Below are 16713 nucleotides of genomic sequence, written 5' to 3'. Positions count from 1 at the left end.
GGCAAAACAGGGCTGTCGCCTGCAGCATGGCAAGCAGCTTTGGGTGGAGTGAATGCACCTGAGGGAGGCTGGACAGGCGGTACTTACGACTGGCAGGCAAAGGACATGCCAAAGATGGGGATGCAGCGAAAGATGCCCTCCCAGCGGAAGTAGCCGACACGCTGCAGCCACTGGCCGCCAAAGAGGCCATGCTTGAAGGACGACAGCACGATCTATGGACAGGAAGGGAGCTGAGGTGCGCGTGACCCCAGGACAGGTCGTCTGGGGCTGCTTCCTGCCGTGGGGGCAGGTGGCCAAGTTGGGGTGCCCTCCCCACCCTGAAACCGAACAGGCTCTTCCCCAGTCCTGCCTGAGGACAGGGCTGTGCCACCAGCTGGCCCGAATCCAGGGCCGGGGACATCCAACCCACTGCACTGAGGTGCTGCTCACCACGAACATGAATACGGTGTAGAAGATGAGGGCCATGGCACTGAAGGACTGGATGGAGGCCATCATGTTCCTCTGCAGGCTCAGGGGCAGCACAATGACCAGGGACACAGTGAAAAGCAGGAGCACTCGGAAGGTGCCATTCACCTGAGGGGTGGGCAGTGGGCAGGAGCCTGGGGCCTCTGCTCTGCTCACAGCCCCCCTGCAGGACAGCCTGAGAGCACCCACCCTTCTCCACACACCCCCCACAGCCAGTGTGGACAAGACCATTCAGCAAAGAATGTTGGTGTCCCCACCAGAGGCCACTGAGGCAGGGTCCTACTTCCAGCATGTTCCCAAAGCTGGCCATCCAAGGGGTGGGAATCCTGAGGTCCTGACCCAGAAAAGCAATCTGGATGCCAGCTTAGCATTTATTTCAGGAGGTCAGGGAGACGTCTGGGAACTAGCTATGCCTGGTCTAGCCCTGGCCAGAGTACCCCAATTGCACACTCAGACCAAAGTCACCAGGCTAAAGACCCTGATTCCCCCCCCCCAAGACCCTCCAAGAGTAGCTCCTAGTGCTCCCCAAGCCTGGGGAGCCCCCTGGCATGAGCAAGGGCACAGAAACCTCTCCTGAGATGTGGAGAGGGGCCAGTGTGCTCAACAGTGGCAGACTAGGAAGTGTTTACTCAGCAGGAAGCCCTGCTCTGAGTGCTAAAAGGCCACTGTCTGAGGACCCTCACGGGACCTGGCACAGTCCACTCACCCAGAATAACGCTTCTCTTGGGCTGTAGCCTTGGTCTTTTCAATTTAAACCAGGTCTCCCCTGTCAGCATCCAAATGCTGGACTCTCTTCACAGAGAGGGGGCTGATGCCCAGAGTGCCCACTCCCATGCCAGCATGAACTGCCAAGACCTTCCCGGCCCTGGCACAGCACAGCTCTCAGCTCTAGCAGGAGGAGGCACATGTGATGTGCACCACATGGCACAATCCTCAGAGGCACCCAAATGCCCCACTGGCTTTGAAGAGCCAGGCCTGGCAGGGCTCAAGGCTGTGCCTGTGGACCCACCTGGCCTGGCCCGAGAGGCAGCTCTGGCCCATGGCCTACAAGACATCACAAAGAGTCAGGATGCTCCTCCCCTCTCCTGGCACAGGCAGGTGGGTCGTTCTGAGCCTCTTGGTCTCTGCACTGCTCCTGCGGTTTGTCCTGGATTTCATCCACACATCCCCCAGCATGTCTACCTGCAGGACTGACATCTAGAAGCTTCTTCCAGGTCAGTGTGGCTCTGAGCCACCCTCCTACTCCTCCATCTGACTTCAGAAGGGTCATAATGAGCCACCCCAGAAGCCGTCACAGGACGTGCTCTCACCTGAAACCCCGACAGCCGGGCAAAGAAGTTGGATCCCAAGTCACCAATCACGACATAGAAGGCAATGCAGGTCCCCAGCATCAGCCCAATCATACTGCAAAGAAGGAGGTGGGGCCTGAATTGGCCTGTGATCAGGAGCCCATGGCTATGTCACAGCAGAACAAGGCAGATCTTGGTTCAGCCAAGCCCGAACTGCCACAGGTTTACAGGACCCGGGCACATGGTGGGGAGCTCGCTGCTATAGTTAAGAATGAAGACTGGAGGGGGCTGGGCCAAACCAGACTAGGCGCACATAGCATGAAGTGCAAGGAGCTGCACAAGGATCCTGGTTGGAGTCCCCAGCTCCCCACTTGTAGAGGGGATGCTTCACAAACAGTGAAGCAGGTCTGTAGGTATCTATCTTTCTCTCCCCCTGTCTTCCCCTCCTCTCTGTTTCTCTCTGTCCTATGGAATAAAAAATGGCCTCCGGGTGCAGTGTATTCATAGTGCCAGCACCAAGCCTCAGCGATAATCCTGGAGGAAAAAAAAAAAGAAAAAAGAGGAAGACTGGGCTTTCCTTTAAGTGGCCTTCTGCTCTTCTCTCACTGGAGGTTTTTTTGTTTTGTTTTGTTTGTTTTTTTACCAGAGCACTGTTCAGCTCTGGTTTACGGTGGTACAAGATTGAACCTGGGACTCCGGAGCCTCAGGCATGAGAGGTTTTGAAAGTTCTTTCAGGGGAGTCGGGCAGTAGCGCAGCGGGTTAAGCACATGTGGCGCAAAGCGCAAAGACCGGCTTAAGGATCCCGGTTTGAGCCCCCGGCTCCCCACCTGCAGGGGAGTCACTTCACAGGCGGTGAAGCAGTTCTGCAGGTGTCTTTCTCTCCCCCTCTCTATCTTCCCCTCCTCTCTCCATTTCTCTCTGTCCTATCCAACAACAATGACATCAATAACAACTACAACAATAAAACAACAAGGGCAACAAAAGGGAATAAATAAATATAAAAAAATTAAAAAAAAAAGAAAGTTCTTTCAGGTGCTATGAAAATGCAGTGATGTGAGACACAAGCAGCTGCATTCAGAGAAGGCTATTTTTAAAAAACCTTTTATTTGTTATTTATTGGATAGAGACAGAAAAATCAAGAGGGGAGGAGGAGATTGTGAGGGAGAGAAACAGAGACACCTGCTTCACCACTCATGAAGCTTCCCCCCTACAGATGGGGATAAGGGTCTTGAACCTGGGTCTCTCTGTGCTTAACCAGATATGTCACCACCCAGCCCTGGAGCTGTTCTTTTAAGTTTACAACTCCCTTGTTTAGTAAATAAAAGTGCAATCTCCAAGTAATTTTCTCATCTTGCAAACTTTTGCTCCAAAGGGAGAGAAATAGGACATTTTCAACTTAATGCCACCTTAAGCGGGGCTAAGATCTAAAAACAGGACCAAGACATTGCTGCTATGCTCCCCAGGTTAGTGAGACTTAAATAGGGTGTTCAGCCTCCACATTCACCATTTCAAGAGCACGATAAATTGAACTTCCAACTGCTGAGTAAGCCACGCTTTAGAAAAATACTATGTTTGAAACCAAACTATGTGGGAAGCATAGCATCCATTCTGGAACAATCTGCATGTTTCTCTTTGGGTTTAGAGAGTAAGGGTGAGGAAGAAGAGAGGGCTCAGACACAGCCACCACCAACCTGGTCTCCACCAGCATCTTCCCTGCTTTTCCATAGGCGTGCAGAGCTGGAGGGGAAGGAGAGAGTCAGCCTCAGCCAGTGGCACCAGAACAGAGCACAACTGTTACTGATGATGATAGTGGGCTTACAAAAACACAGTGGTGGGAGTTGGGCAGTAGCGCAGTGGGTTAAGCGCATGTGGCGCAAAGCACAAGGACAAGCGTAAGGATCCAGGTTCGAGCCCCAGGCTCCCCCCCTGCAGGGGAGTCACTTCACAGGCAGTGAAGCAGGTCTGCAGGTGTTTATCTTTCTCTCCCCCTCTATCTTCCCCTCCTCTCTCCATTTCTTTCTGTCCTATCCAACAACAATGACATCAATAACAACAATAACTACAACAATAAAAAGCAATAAAGGCAACAAAAGGGAAAATAAATAAATAAATAAATAAACATTTTTAAAAATTAAAAAAGAAAACATGGTGGTTTAGAGTTTCACAGGCCGGCGGGGGTGGGGTGGGGGGGTGGGGGGGTGGCTAGGGGAGAGAGGTAGCAGATGGACTTGTTTTTATGTTGGTCATGAACAGAACAGCCTGACTGGCAAATGAAAACCACAGAAAATAAGAGCCAGGGAAGCACATAGTTAGTTTTAAGGCTTCACTCAAAAAAAAAAAAAAAATCATGCCTGCCAAGTATTGATGTATGTATTGATGTATGCCTGTGAAGGCAGGGGGTGTGTGTATGCGGTGTGTGTACATAACCCTGTACTCGAGTGTGTGGGTATGGCAGGAAGGGACAGAGGGGCTGAGGATGGCTGGGAGGTCTGGGCTCAGTGTTCACAACTGGCACCAAAGGAACTTGGCAAAGATTGATTTGAGGGGGTGCCAGTTATAGCTGGGGCTCTGTATGCATGACTCCACTGACCCTAATGGCCAATTTTTTTTTTCCTTCTAGTTAGAGGGTAAGAGACAGAAAGAGAGGAAGAGGGAGATAAAAAGAGAAGAGAGGGAGAGAGAAAAGAAGAGACACCACACAGCACAGTTCTGCTGCTTGAGAAGCTTCTCCCCCTGAAAGTTCTCCCACATGGTAGCCTGGAGCTTGAAATGGGGTCCTCATGTATAGTTCCATGCATGCTCTACCAGAAGAACCACCTCCTGGTCCCTGGAGGGATCCTTTTGAGGGTGACTGTGGAAACGGACAGAGACACTGTGCCTTTCGGCCTCGCATGGTCCTGGTGGGGAGCAGGCCCCATCCTGCCCTCCTCTCATGGCAGAGAAGAAAGGATATGCTGATTCTGCATGAACACCCCAAGCCCTGACAGTGGCCCCAACTTCTGTACTGCCCACCTCACCCCCACCCCCAAAGCCCAGCAGGGCAAGGGCATAGGGATGTCTTGTCTCTCAGGAACAAGAAAGGGGTACATGAAGCAGGGAGCCCCACACCCTGTCCTATTCCCCTCCACGGGGGTCAGGACATCCTAAAGTATTGGGAAAGCAAGAAGGTACACAAGCCAGCAGGGCTGAACAAGGTAAAACCTTTGTCTTGTGGGAAGAGGCACAGTGCTGGCACCTGCACCAGCTGGAAGCAGCATGGTTTGGCGTGGCAGAGGCTTTGACCTTGGGGGACACTCACCTCCCCTACCCCCCACTGCCGCCACCATCTGACTGGAGCTTCAGGTTCACGTAATGAAGCCGGTTTGCACCATGAGGCAATCTATGTTTTCAATTAACAGTCATTTACTTTTATTTATTTTTTTAAAGATTGTTTTAGATTTTTATGAGAGACAGACAGACAGACACAGTCGTCAGGGAGCAAAGCCCTGCTCAAGTTTGGCTTGTGGCAGTACTGGAGATTAATCTGGAACCTCTGGGGCCTTAGGCATGGGAATCCTGTGCTCTAACAGGCTGACCTGGCTTCCCTGGCTACAGAGTAACTGAAAATGGAGACAGATCCTTGCACACTGAGATGTTAAAACAAACAGGAAAAGAGATCTGATCAGCAGATAGAGGGTAGGGGGGTGGCTCAGCGGTTGAGCACCTGCCCTGCAAACACTGAGGCCCGGAGTTCCCACTCCAACATCACAACTAAAATAAAATAAACTAGGGCAGGATCCATAGCAGAATGGTTCTGCAAAAAGGCTTTAATGGAGGGGCCAGGCAAGTAGCACAGCGGGTTAAGCGCACATGGTACAAAGTGCAAGGACCAGCCAAGCCCCCAGCTCCCCACCTGCAGGAGGGTTGCTTCACAAGCAGTGAAGCAGGTCTGCAGGTATCTATCTTTCTCTCCCCTCCCCTTCTGTTTTCCCCTCCTCTCTTGATTTCTCAGTACTATACAGCAACAGCAATGACAACAATAACAATAAATAAAACAAGAGCAACAAAATGGAAAAAAAACAGCCTACAGAAGCAGTGGACTAGTAGTACCGGCACCAAGTCCCAGTGATAACCCTGGAGGCACACACATACAAACCACACACAAAAGGCTTTAATGCCCGAGGCTCCAAAGACCCAGGTTCAATCCCCTGAACCACTATCAGCCAGATCTGAGCAGCATTCTGAAATGAATCAATGAATGAATAACTGAGAAGAGCCAGAAGAATGAATGAATGAATGAATGAATGAATGAATGAATGAATGGAGAAGAGCCATGGGGAGGTGGCTGTGCCCTGGGGGCCCTCTTCTCCAGAGGAAGCAGAGTGTCTACGGGATACTGCAAATGCTTTGAGAACCCAGCACAGGAAGTTCCAGAATACAGCTGCATCCTGAACAGTGAGGTAACAGGAAGTGACCTGGGAGGTCAGGGGGCCAAATGCAGAGGTGGCCTTTCTTTGTCTTTAAGCAGGGTGCCGGAGTACAATCCCCAGGCTTCATGCATGCCTGGCCCTGCCAAGCTGTCTTGCTGGCTCAATTTGTCTTGTTCTATATTTTTAGATCTAGAATGGGGAGCAAGGGAGCAGTATCACAGCACTGCTCCACCATCCAGGGAGCTCTACTACTTCCGGTCCGAGGTGCTGTTCACAGTGCTCACATGTGGTACCGGGGATGGAACCAGGGCCTCACTCCTTCACCCAGAAAAGCTTATCACCCTCTCCCTTGAATGACATCCAAGGGGGGTTGCCCCCAAGGCCCTGCCATGCCCAGGCCATCAGGTGATGCAGCCTCCTTGTCCTCTCCATTTTCTTCACCAGAGTTAATACTACCCCACTATTACCCCCCCCCCACACACACACACACATCATAGGAAGGCAGGTACACAGTACATGTCACTAGGAGGCGCCAGTGGTAATCCCAGAGCACACACACTTGGAACAGGTTGTTGGGTCCAGATACTTCTGCTACCCTGGGCTCCTCTTACCCCAGGATTTTTGCAGTGTCCCTTGCCCTGTCCCTGGCTCTGGGTCAAAGGCAACTGTCCACCCTATGGCCCCACCCCCAGTTGCTCGAAGCCCCCAGGCCCTGCAGGTGGCCTCTCAGGTTGCTCTCTGTGGTGGCACACAAGGAGCAGTGGGCCCCCTCATCTGGGAAGGAGGCCCACAGTTAAGTCTCCTCTGTGGGCCAGGAGGTGTCCAATGGTAGCTAGCCCTCTTGGTCTGAGATCCTCATCTCTTCCTGTCTGGGGCTCCTGTCTAAGTGATGGGGTCCCCACCCAGTTCTGAGGGAGGTGCCAGGAAAATGGACAAGGCCACAAACTGAGAGCTCACACAGCTGAGCTAGGGTGACACCAAAAAACAGCCCCTCTGACCCTGGGGGAGTAGACTCTGCTCCCCAAGGACAGGCAAAACCTCAGGAGTAGGGGTAATGGGAAGGACATAAGGACAACTTCCTCCCACCATGGCATCTAGCCAAACCAGTTTCCTATCCTGGGAACTTTCTTTATTAAAATTTTTTTTCTTATATTTATTTACTTATTTTTCCCTTTGTTGCCCTTGTTTTTTTTTTTAAGTTTTTTTTAAAAAAATATTTATTGATTGATTTATTCCCTTTTGTGGCCCTTGTTGTATTATTGTTGTAGTTATTGATGTCGTTGTTGTTAGATAGGACAGAGAGAATGGAGAGAGATGGGGAAGGCAGAGAGGGGGAGAGAAAGATAGACACCTACAGACCTGCTTTACCACCTGTGAAGCGACTCCCCTGCAGGTGGGGAGCCGGGGCTCGAACCGGTCCTTGCACTTTGCACCATCTGTGCTTAACCCGCTGAGCTACCGCCCGACTCCCCCCCCCCTTTTTTTATTGTTGTTGTAGTTATTGATGTCGCTGTTGTTAGATAGGACAGAAAGAAATGGAAAGAGGAGGGGAAGATCTTGGGAACTTTCTAAGAATAATCAGACAGTAGTCAGGAACTGGGTTCTCCCCTGACTGGTGTCGCCCAAGCACTTGAGGTGCATTTGCCAAAGGAACCCTCCCTAGAGATAGCCCTGGTGGAGGGGTTGGGGGAGGAAAACACCTGAGCTGAACAAGGTCCACTCTAAAGAGTCACTTTCACTTCCTGGGGCAGCCCTGACATGAGTCACAGTGCCACTCTTGCCAGCCAGGGAGGGCTGCACCCCAGTTCTGAGTGGGAACAGTCGCCAGTATCTGGCAGGTGCTTCCCTGCCTTCCCTCTACCCCCCACAGTTGAACTGAGCTGAGGCAGTAGACTGGGGTCACACACTAGCTGCAGGGTGGGGACTTCCACCCCAGACATCAGCCCCTGACCACCCCACCAGGAGGCTCTGACAGGAAGCAGAAGGCACCGACGTCCTGCCCTGGGCAAAAATCAAAGGAAGAAAGAGGAGAACTGAAGGAAACAAGAAGCAGTATCAGGACACCCAGGGCTCCAGATCTGCGAGGGGCAAGGGAGGGCTCCAGGATGAGGAGCGGTCTCATGTACAGGAAAACGGCTCTGGGAACTGGGGTGCAGGCTCCAGGTTTCAGGGAAGCAGATACATAGTCAACAAGGGCTGACAAGCAGGTCCTGCAAGTGGTGCAGGGGATAAAGCACTGTCCTCCCAAGCATGAGGCCCTGACATTGCATATATCCAAGAGATGCTCTGCTGTCCTTTCTCCACCCCCCCCATTTCTCCTTATCACTGATAAATAACTCTTGAAAAATAGATAAATAGGGAGTCGGGCGGTAGCACAGCGGGTTAAGCACATGTGGCGGTGCAAAGCGCAAGGACTGGCGTAAGAATCTTGGTTGGAGCCCCCGGCTCCCCACCTGCACGGGAGTCGCTTCACAAGCGGTGAAGCAAGTCTGCAAGTATCTATCTTTCTCTCCCCCTCTCTGTCTTCTTCTCCTCTCTCCATTTCTCTCTGTCCTATCCAACAACAACGACGACATCAATAACAACAATAATAACTATAATAATAAAACAAGGGCAACAAAAGGGAATAAATAAATAAATATTTTAAAAAATAAATAAATAAAAATAGATGACTAGCAGCCTGGGAGATGATGCAATGAATTAGGTGTTGGACACTCAAGCATGAGGACTAGAGTTCAATCCTCAGGATCACATGTACCTGAGTGATGTTTCTGTCTCCTCTCTTGTTAATAAATAAAAGAAGTAGGGAAGAGAAAGAGAAGAGAAGAAAACCATACTCCAGGGGGCAAAGGAGCTAGCATAGTGGTTCTGCAAAAGACTCTCCTGCCTGAGGCTCTGAGGTCTCAGGATGACTCCCCAGCACTACCATCAACCAGAGCTGGGCAGGGCTGTAGTAAAAAATAAAAACAAAGGAAGAAGAAAAAGAAGAAGAGGGGGAGGAGGAAGGGGAAGAGGAAGAGGAGGGGAGGAGGGAAGAGGGAAGGAGAGAGGAGGGAGGGAGGAGAAGGGGAGGAAAAGGAGGGAGAAGGGAAGGAGTGAGGAAGAGGAGGGAGGAGGGGGAAGGAGAGGAAGAGGGAGGGAGGGAGGAAGAAGAGGGAATGAGGGAGGAGGGAGGGAGGATGGGGGCAGAGGGAGAGGGAGGAAGAGGAGGGAATGAGGGAGGAGGAAGAGAAGGGGAATAAGGAAGGAGGAGGCAGGAGGGAGGAGGAGAAAGGAGGAGGGGAAGAGGGAGGAAGAGGAGGGAATGAGGGAGGACTTCAGGAATAAGCTGGGGGGCACCCACTCACCCAGGCCAGCATACGTCCTCCGCTTGCTCAAGCTGGCCGCCTTGACCAGGAACATGCAGGACTGGTGTGTCATCCAGGAGCAGAAGGCCAGCAGCAGGGCACCCAGGACGATGCCACACTAGACATGGGGAGATGGTGAGGAAGGGGCTCAGGGTAGCTGCATCCCCTCACCCCGCCCTGCCCCATGGGCAGACAGTGGAGTCCCAGCAAAGCTCCATTCCCCTGCCTGGGTGACAATCCCTGGCACTTGAGGGGACCCCCTTCCTGGAAAGGGAGACTATGCACTCTGACTGGGGACACAGAACTCCCACCAGCCCAAGGCTGGGGGGGGGGAGGGGCAATGGCCAGGGTACAGGAATCTGCAGGGAGTCTGCACTCATGCACGTGAACTCCCAACCAAAGTTGGAGGTGGGTAGGGGTATACTCTCCCCAGTTGGCTCAATGAACATAGTAACACTTGAAAAATCAGAGGGGCTGGGAGTTAGTGCAACCTGGGGGAGCCTGAGCCAGCTTAGAGCCACCTGGTACACCATGTGAGAGATGCGAGAATCTGGGGGCTATGTCTCTGTCTCTCTGGTGTATCTCTTTCTATCTGAAAAAGTTGTCCTGGGGCAAGGAAGCCCCAGTGACAACAACGACAAACAAATAGATATAAAACCACCACACAAGATGTCAACAACAGGAAGTGTGGGGCTTACTGGGCTTCTGGCTTCTGACTCAGATCTCAAGCCGCTCAGGAAAATAAAGTCTGTTAATTCAAAGCACAGGCAAGCTGGCCCAACTCGGTGAATGGCTCATATGGGAAGAATCCCCACTGGGAACCCCAACACTTTCAGACACACACAGCCCAGACCCCAAGGTTCACAAGGGAGATGGAAATGCCACAACTGCCTGGTGGAGGGGAAAGAAGAAGCGAGTTGTGCTTCACTCCGGTGATGAGCAAAATGGTCCCACTGGGGCCAGGAGATAACAGAGTGTTTTATACAATGGACCTACATGCCTGAGGGTAGGAGGCCCCAGGCTCAACCCCCAGCACCACTAGAAGCCAGAGCTGAGTAGTGATCTGGGTAAAAGAAATAAATAAAATAAAATCCATTAAACACGCACAGAGAGACACATGCCACCACAAGGCCCACAGTGCTGCCAGTGGGCTGGGATGAGGAGAGGATGAGGATGGGGGGCACTGGTCCCACTGCTCTCCTTGGACACCAGTGACCCATGTCTCTTCATTTTGTGAAAAGCCATCAAAAGTACATCTAGGTGGAGCCAGGCCGTGGTGCACCCAGTAGAGCACATGTTACCATGTACAAAGACCTGGGTTCAAGTCCCTGCCCCCCACCTACAGAAGGGAAGCTCTCACTCTCTTAATAATAAAATTTTTAACAAAAAGAATATGCCTAATGGCTGAAGATATAGCTCACAGAGTAGAGTGCACAGCACAGGTTCAAGGTCCAACACCACATAGGTGGGTCTCCCTGTGTCTCTCTACCTGAATAGAAAGGTGGCCCAGTCTAGACCTCTAATGGATCCTTCTCTGTACCACCACTGGTCACGTTCCTTCAGGAACGTCATCATAAGCCCACTCATGAGCCTTCCTAGGACCTTCATAAGCCCACACCATAAAGCAGCGATGGGTCATCCTGCTATGCTACTCGAGGAAGACTGGTCCTGAAATGAGTGCAGTTTGCAATGTTCCCAGCTGTGACCATGGACTTTGAGCTCAGACTGACAGGGACTCAGGGGTTACACAGGCTCCTCTACTAAATATGAGAGAGAGAGACAGAGAGAGAGAGTGAGTGTGTGTGTGTGTGTGTGTGTGTGTGTGTGTGTGTGTAGGCTCTGGGTCAGGTGGATGTAGTTAATTTTATTTATAGATTTATTTATTAATTTTCCCTTTTGTTGCTCTTGTTGCTTTTTATTGTTGTTATAGTTATTATTGTTGTTATCGATGTCTTCATTGTTAGATAAGACAGAGAGAAATGAAGAGAGGAGGGAAAGACAGAGAGGGGGAGAGAAAGACAGACACCTGCAGACCTGCTTCACTGCCTGTGAAGCAACTCCCCTGAAGGTGGGGAGCCAGGGGCTCGAACTGGGATCCTTACTCTGGTCCTTGCGCTTTGCACCACATGCGCTTAACCTGCTGTGCTACCGCCTGACTCTCCCTATTTATAGATTTTTTTTTCAAGAATGGAAGCTACTCTCTGTTCTAATTTTCTAGCCCTTTTCCCTACTCTGACACTATCTTCTCAGATAATATTTTTGTCCAACTCCATGTTAGCTATCAAACTCAAACAAAAACTACCATAGTTGTGGGCCCCTAGGAACATACCTAAAATGGACTTCATTTCTTTCCACCCTAAGATCCCTGTTCTCATCTGCTCTACTCCTACTTTTTGTTTCCTGTTCATTGATTATTTTGTTCCACTTTATATCTTGCTGGCTTTCAGCCACCAAATTGCAGATTTCATCCTGACTTCCTTGGGCAGATGACCTCACCAATGCGTCCCAGAACCTCACCTCTCCAGAGCCCTACCCGACTAGGGAAAGACAGAAACAGGTTGGGAGTATGGATCCACCTGTCAACAACCATGTCCAGCAGAGCTGCAGTTTCAGAAGCCAGAACTCCCAACTCCTGTACCCCAAATATAATTATGATCCATACTCCTGGGGGGGGGGGGGAAGTAATAGAGGGAAGATGACCAGAGGGCTCTGATCTTCAACTCCTTCAGGAATGGAGCGAGAGGAGGAAAAAGGGAGGGGCACTTGGATATAACAGTAGGTATATGTGTAACTTGGAAGAGAAGATCGAACCTTAAAAGGGAGGGGGAGCAAATATATAGAAATATAGACAGATAGTTGTGGAAATAATAGTTAACCCATATCTGCAACCTTGGGAGAACTCCTGTAGCTTCCAATGGAGGGGTGCGGATCCAGAACTCTGGTGGTAGGAACGGTGCAGTAGTACCCGTTATCTTATAATTCTGTAAATCAATATTAAATCACTAATAAATAAATAATATATAAAGGTGGCCCAGAGCAGGATGATTGTGTTTGGATGAGTCCCTGGCTCTAGAGAAAAAAGAAAAGTACACCAGGCCTCGTAAACACACACTTTCCCACACAGCTCAGTTCTCGGACCCCTCGCAGAAGCACCAACCACAGCACCAGGGGAGCCTTCCCGAATGGTGGAGAGATACTGTGGTCTCTCTCTCTCTGTCTCCCCACCCCCTCTCTATTCTTATCTGAAATTAAAAAGGGGAAAAGAGCCCAGGAGTGGGGCAGGGTGGGCAGTAAAATCCCTGGCAATAAAATAAACTGCACACGCCTTCCATATGCAACGCTATGCTACAATAAAATCTGTCTTGTTTTTTGTTTGCTTGTTTTTTGTTTTCTAGGCACCAAAATCAGGCTAGGATTACTTGCTGGAACATGCAGCTTACTTCCATGAGGACTTAGGTTCAAACCCCTCCACCACACAGCAGCACTGTGGGAACTCCATGGATGGTGGAGCAGTGCTATGGTGTCTCTTTTTATTTTTAAAATATTTATTTACTTATTTATTCCCTTTTGTTGCCCTTGTTTTATTGTTGTAGTTATTATTATTGTCGTCATTGTTGGATAGGACAGAGAGCAATGGAGAGAAGAGGGGAAGACAGAGAGGGGGAGAGAAAGATAGACACCTGCAGACCTACTTCACAGCCTGTGAAGCGACTCCCCTGCAGGTGGGGAGCCGGGGGCTTGAACTGGGATTCTTACGCTGCTCCTTGCACTTTGCGCCACGTGCGCTTAACCCTCTGCGCTACCACCCAACTCCCCTTGGTGTCTTTCTTTTCTCAAAAAATAGAAAAAAAGAAATGGGCTGGGGAGGCAGCTGGGCAGTACCATGAATGCATGGGGCCCTGTTTTCATTCCAGGGCACCGCATGCAAAAACATTATTTAAACCCAACAACGAGGGGACAGGAGGTGGTGCTCTGGGTTAAGCACACATAGTTTAAAGCACAAGGACCTGAGCAAAGATCCTGGTTCAAGCCCCTGGCTCCCTACCTGCAGGGGGGTTGCTTCACAAGAAGTGAAGCAGGTCTGCAGGTGTCTTTCTTTTTCTCTCATTCTCTGTTTCCTCCCCCTCTCAATTTCTCTCTGTCCTGTCCAATAAAATGGAAAAAATGGCCTCCGGGAGCAGTGGATTTGTAGTGCAGGCACGGAGCCCCAATGATAACCCTGGAGGCAAAAAAGGGAGAAGGGGGGGGGGGAGTTTAAAAATAAATAAACCCAACAATGAAAAAAACAAAAAGAAAAAATTCAAAGCTTATCTCAAACAAGGCCACCAGATGCTCTGACACATCACTATGTTGCCCGCCAGCCTCATGCTAGGCCAGACTGCCTCGTGGCGAGGCAGTATTCTCTCCTTCACTCAGCCCCTGAAACCAGCTCTGCCAGGCCCCCAGGACAGGAGAACCGGTCCAGTTCTTACACACCAGCCTTCTCCACTATGCCCGCCGGGAGCAGTCCCAGGTGGGCAGCCAGCCAGGCCTATGTGCAAAGGCTCTGGCACAGGGCCTGGAGGCGGCTCAGTGGAAGCAAGCAGGACTGGCTTGTGTGAGGGCCCCAGCACTGCACATGCCAGAATGATGCTCTTGGTCTCTCTCTCTAATGCTGGCTGGGTTGCTGCTCACCGCTAGGCAGACACTCAAAATCCACAGCCAGCAGACTATCCCAGGGCTAAAAGCACACCTGACAGATGTCTGCACCAGATCCTTCCACAATGGCAATTTGACAGAGGCACCAGGGTGGCTGCACTAGACTGCAACCTGACAACTACACATCCCAAGAGGCAGTCAGTGCTGCAATGAACCATAGGACATATAGATAGTCCTTGTGGGTACACCCAGAGGTGGCAGAGAAATCTGGGTGTCACAGTGCCCAAGTGTAGCAGCTGCTCCAAGAGACTGAAAAGTCGCCAGCAAGGCCTTGAGCAGTGCCCAGCTGAGTCTGTCTTTCTACCAATGTGCTCATCAGCTAAGTCAAAACACCCTGAACTTTGCACCGATGGGCTAGAGGGCTGGAGGGCTGGAGGTGGGAATGGTAAATCCCTAGATGTTAACAAGTGGGAACTGGGAAGATACCGTAGTGGTTATGCAACAGACTGTCATGCTTGTATCAGGCTCCAAGATTTCACGTTCAGTCCCCAGCACCACCATATGCCAGAGCTGAGCTGTGCTCTAGTAAAATAATACAAATAATTGAGGGATGCTGGGTTTTTTTTTTTTTACCTAGTTTGTTTCATCAAATCAAACTGGCCTTTGTGGCCTCTCCTGTGACCACCTTGCCCTTCCCCTATGCCCCACCCCTGCCGCTCCTACCAGTGGGCAGCTCCTGTAGGAGAGGCAGAACCAGAAACTCTGACTGCGTCCACAGCACACAAGCAGCAGAGTTCATCTTGGCAAAGTAAGTCACCCAACTCGCTAAGTCCACCCGTCTCCCTTTCCCAAAGTACCCAAAGCCTGTTTGCTTGTGGATTATCTAAACAGGCACCCACTCACTAGACACACACCTGGGCGGCAGAGCTCAATGTTGGCAACACCGGTTTTTGGATACACTGCGCAGTCGAGATGCACAGTTATCCCAGCGCACAATCTGGCCAATCCGGTAATCCATGTCACCCTTGTCTAGTTGCAGGGCCTGGGGGGGCTTGACCTACGCGCTTGTGAATACAAGTGCAGATGGAGCAGGAGTTGTAAAATATGATAAGTATAATAAAGGAAAGCAAGACTCAGCTCTTGCTCTGGCTACGTCCCTATTCTGAGTGACAGCTTTGCTTGTCTACACTTTGCGCTGTGTGGGATTATTTTGTGCGTGACTTTCCCTTGCGGGAGCCCCCTAGCTCTACTTGCAGACCCCAAGGCGGCAGCTGCCTCCACCCGGCCGATCGGCCTGGCCTGGGAGCCAGAAGGCTGCGACTACCGCCCCGCCGGACTCACCTGTTTGAAGCAGAAAGGCATGGTGAGCACACTGACCCCTACTATGCTATTCACTATGTTTGTGATCAGCCCCCAGTTGGAGGCGGCGGCCGCGGTCATAGCGCTGACCCAGGGGTCCCCAAAGTCCTGGGGACCACCCTGGGGTGTTAGCCCTCAAGAGGGACGGGAGACTGCCTGGAGGAGGCGGCCTCGCGGGAAGGCGGCGTGTCAATCAGCCTGCAGAGACTCCGACAGGTATCGCAACCGACTCAAGGCATCATCGACTCGCTCGCTTCACGGACCGCCTCCGTGTCTCCGCGCCCACAACCGGAAGAGTCGCCTAAGGCCAGCCAGGGACACCTCAGCTCGACTTCGTAGCAGCCACCGCACACACACTTCCGACTTCCGTGAGTGCCTCCGCCCGGAAGTGATGACAAGAGAGGCGGGGCTTGGCGGGGTGCCCACCAACCGGAGGCGGGCCTGGAAGGATAACCGGAAACAGAGGCCGGGCGGGGCGGGGCCGGAAAAGGCGGGACTTTGTGGAAAACCAATGAACAACGGTTGGGGGTAGGCGGGGCCTGCGAGTTTGGGTAGATAAGGGCGGGGCCTGCGGGCAGGGAGGGATGGCCAATGAGAGGATAGCGCGGGGCCTCAGGGGCGGGGTTGAATCTCAAGGGCGGGACCGAAGGCTCGGGGGTGGGGCTAGGCAGGGGTTCGGCTGAGTGTACCTGCAGGAGCTTGGCGCAGGTACCTCCCTCACCTTGCGGGAACCGAAGACCCCGCGGTGGCAACCAGGAAAGCAGTGGAGAAAAGGTTCGGTGTGGGAGGGGGGGGGGCAGGTGGGGGAGCACTTGGTTATGTGCACGTATTACCTACCACGCACAAGGACCCAAGTTCGAACTTTCCCATCCCCACCAGCAGGGGGAAAGCTTTACAAGCGGTGAAGCAGTGCTGCAGTTGTCTTTCTGTCTCTCTCCCTCTCTTATCTTCCCTCTCTCAATTTATCTTTGTTCTATCAAGTAAAATAAGTAAAATTTTAATAAAATAAAAGGTTTGGTGGGGGGCGGTGGTGAGCGAGTTTTTGAGGGTTTACGTGCAACAGTCACACCTGAGCACAGGGTCCAGAACCTTAGCAGAAAACCTCACTTGTTTGGGGCAATTAGCACCTGGGTTTTATGAGCGACGAGCTGAGGCACAGAGAGGTTCGGTGACTTAGCAAAGGTCACACAGCTCATAAAAGAAGC

At 51.5% G+C, this 16713-nt stretch overlaps 1 protein-coding gene across 7 annotated transcripts in view; it reads right to left on the bottom strand.

The window, feature by feature from the left end:
* The window catches only part of SLC38A10 (solute carrier family 38 member 10), a 31302-nt gene extending 15408 nt beyond the window's left edge, over window positions 1-15894 (bottom strand). For 2 of the 7 annotated variants that reach the window (XM_060171795.1, XM_060171796.1), the window contains exons 1-6: window positions 15491-15893; window positions 9512-9629; window positions 3447-3492; window positions 1776-1869; window positions 430-573; window positions 88-212 (exon numbers count right to left, since the gene is read on the bottom strand). In XM_060171795.1, the coding sequence (XP_060027778.1) occupies window positions 88-212; window positions 430-573; window positions 1776-1869; window positions 3447-3492; window positions 9512-9629; window positions 15491-15589 (626 nt within the window). In that variant the 5' untranslated portion in view covers window positions 15590-15893. Of the gene's footprint in view, window positions 1-87; window positions 213-429; window positions 574-1775; window positions 1870-3446; window positions 3493-9511; window positions 9630-15490 lie in introns of all 7 variants that reach the window. The other 5 variants (XM_016193261.2, XM_060171791.1, XM_060171794.1 and 2 more) reach the window with 4 other exon arrangements.
* Between the last annotated feature and the right edge of the window lie 819 nt (window positions 15895-16713).

The sequence above is a fragment of the Erinaceus europaeus genome, chromosome 14 (genome assembly GCF_950295315.1).
Source record: "Erinaceus europaeus chromosome 14, mEriEur2.1, whole genome shotgun sequence".
Lineage (NCBI taxonomy): Eukaryota > Metazoa > Chordata > Mammalia > Eulipotyphla > Erinaceidae > Erinaceus > Erinaceus europaeus.
The sequence above is the reverse complement of the archived record's forward strand: the minus strand, read 5'-3'. Positions and strand labels throughout refer to the sequence as shown.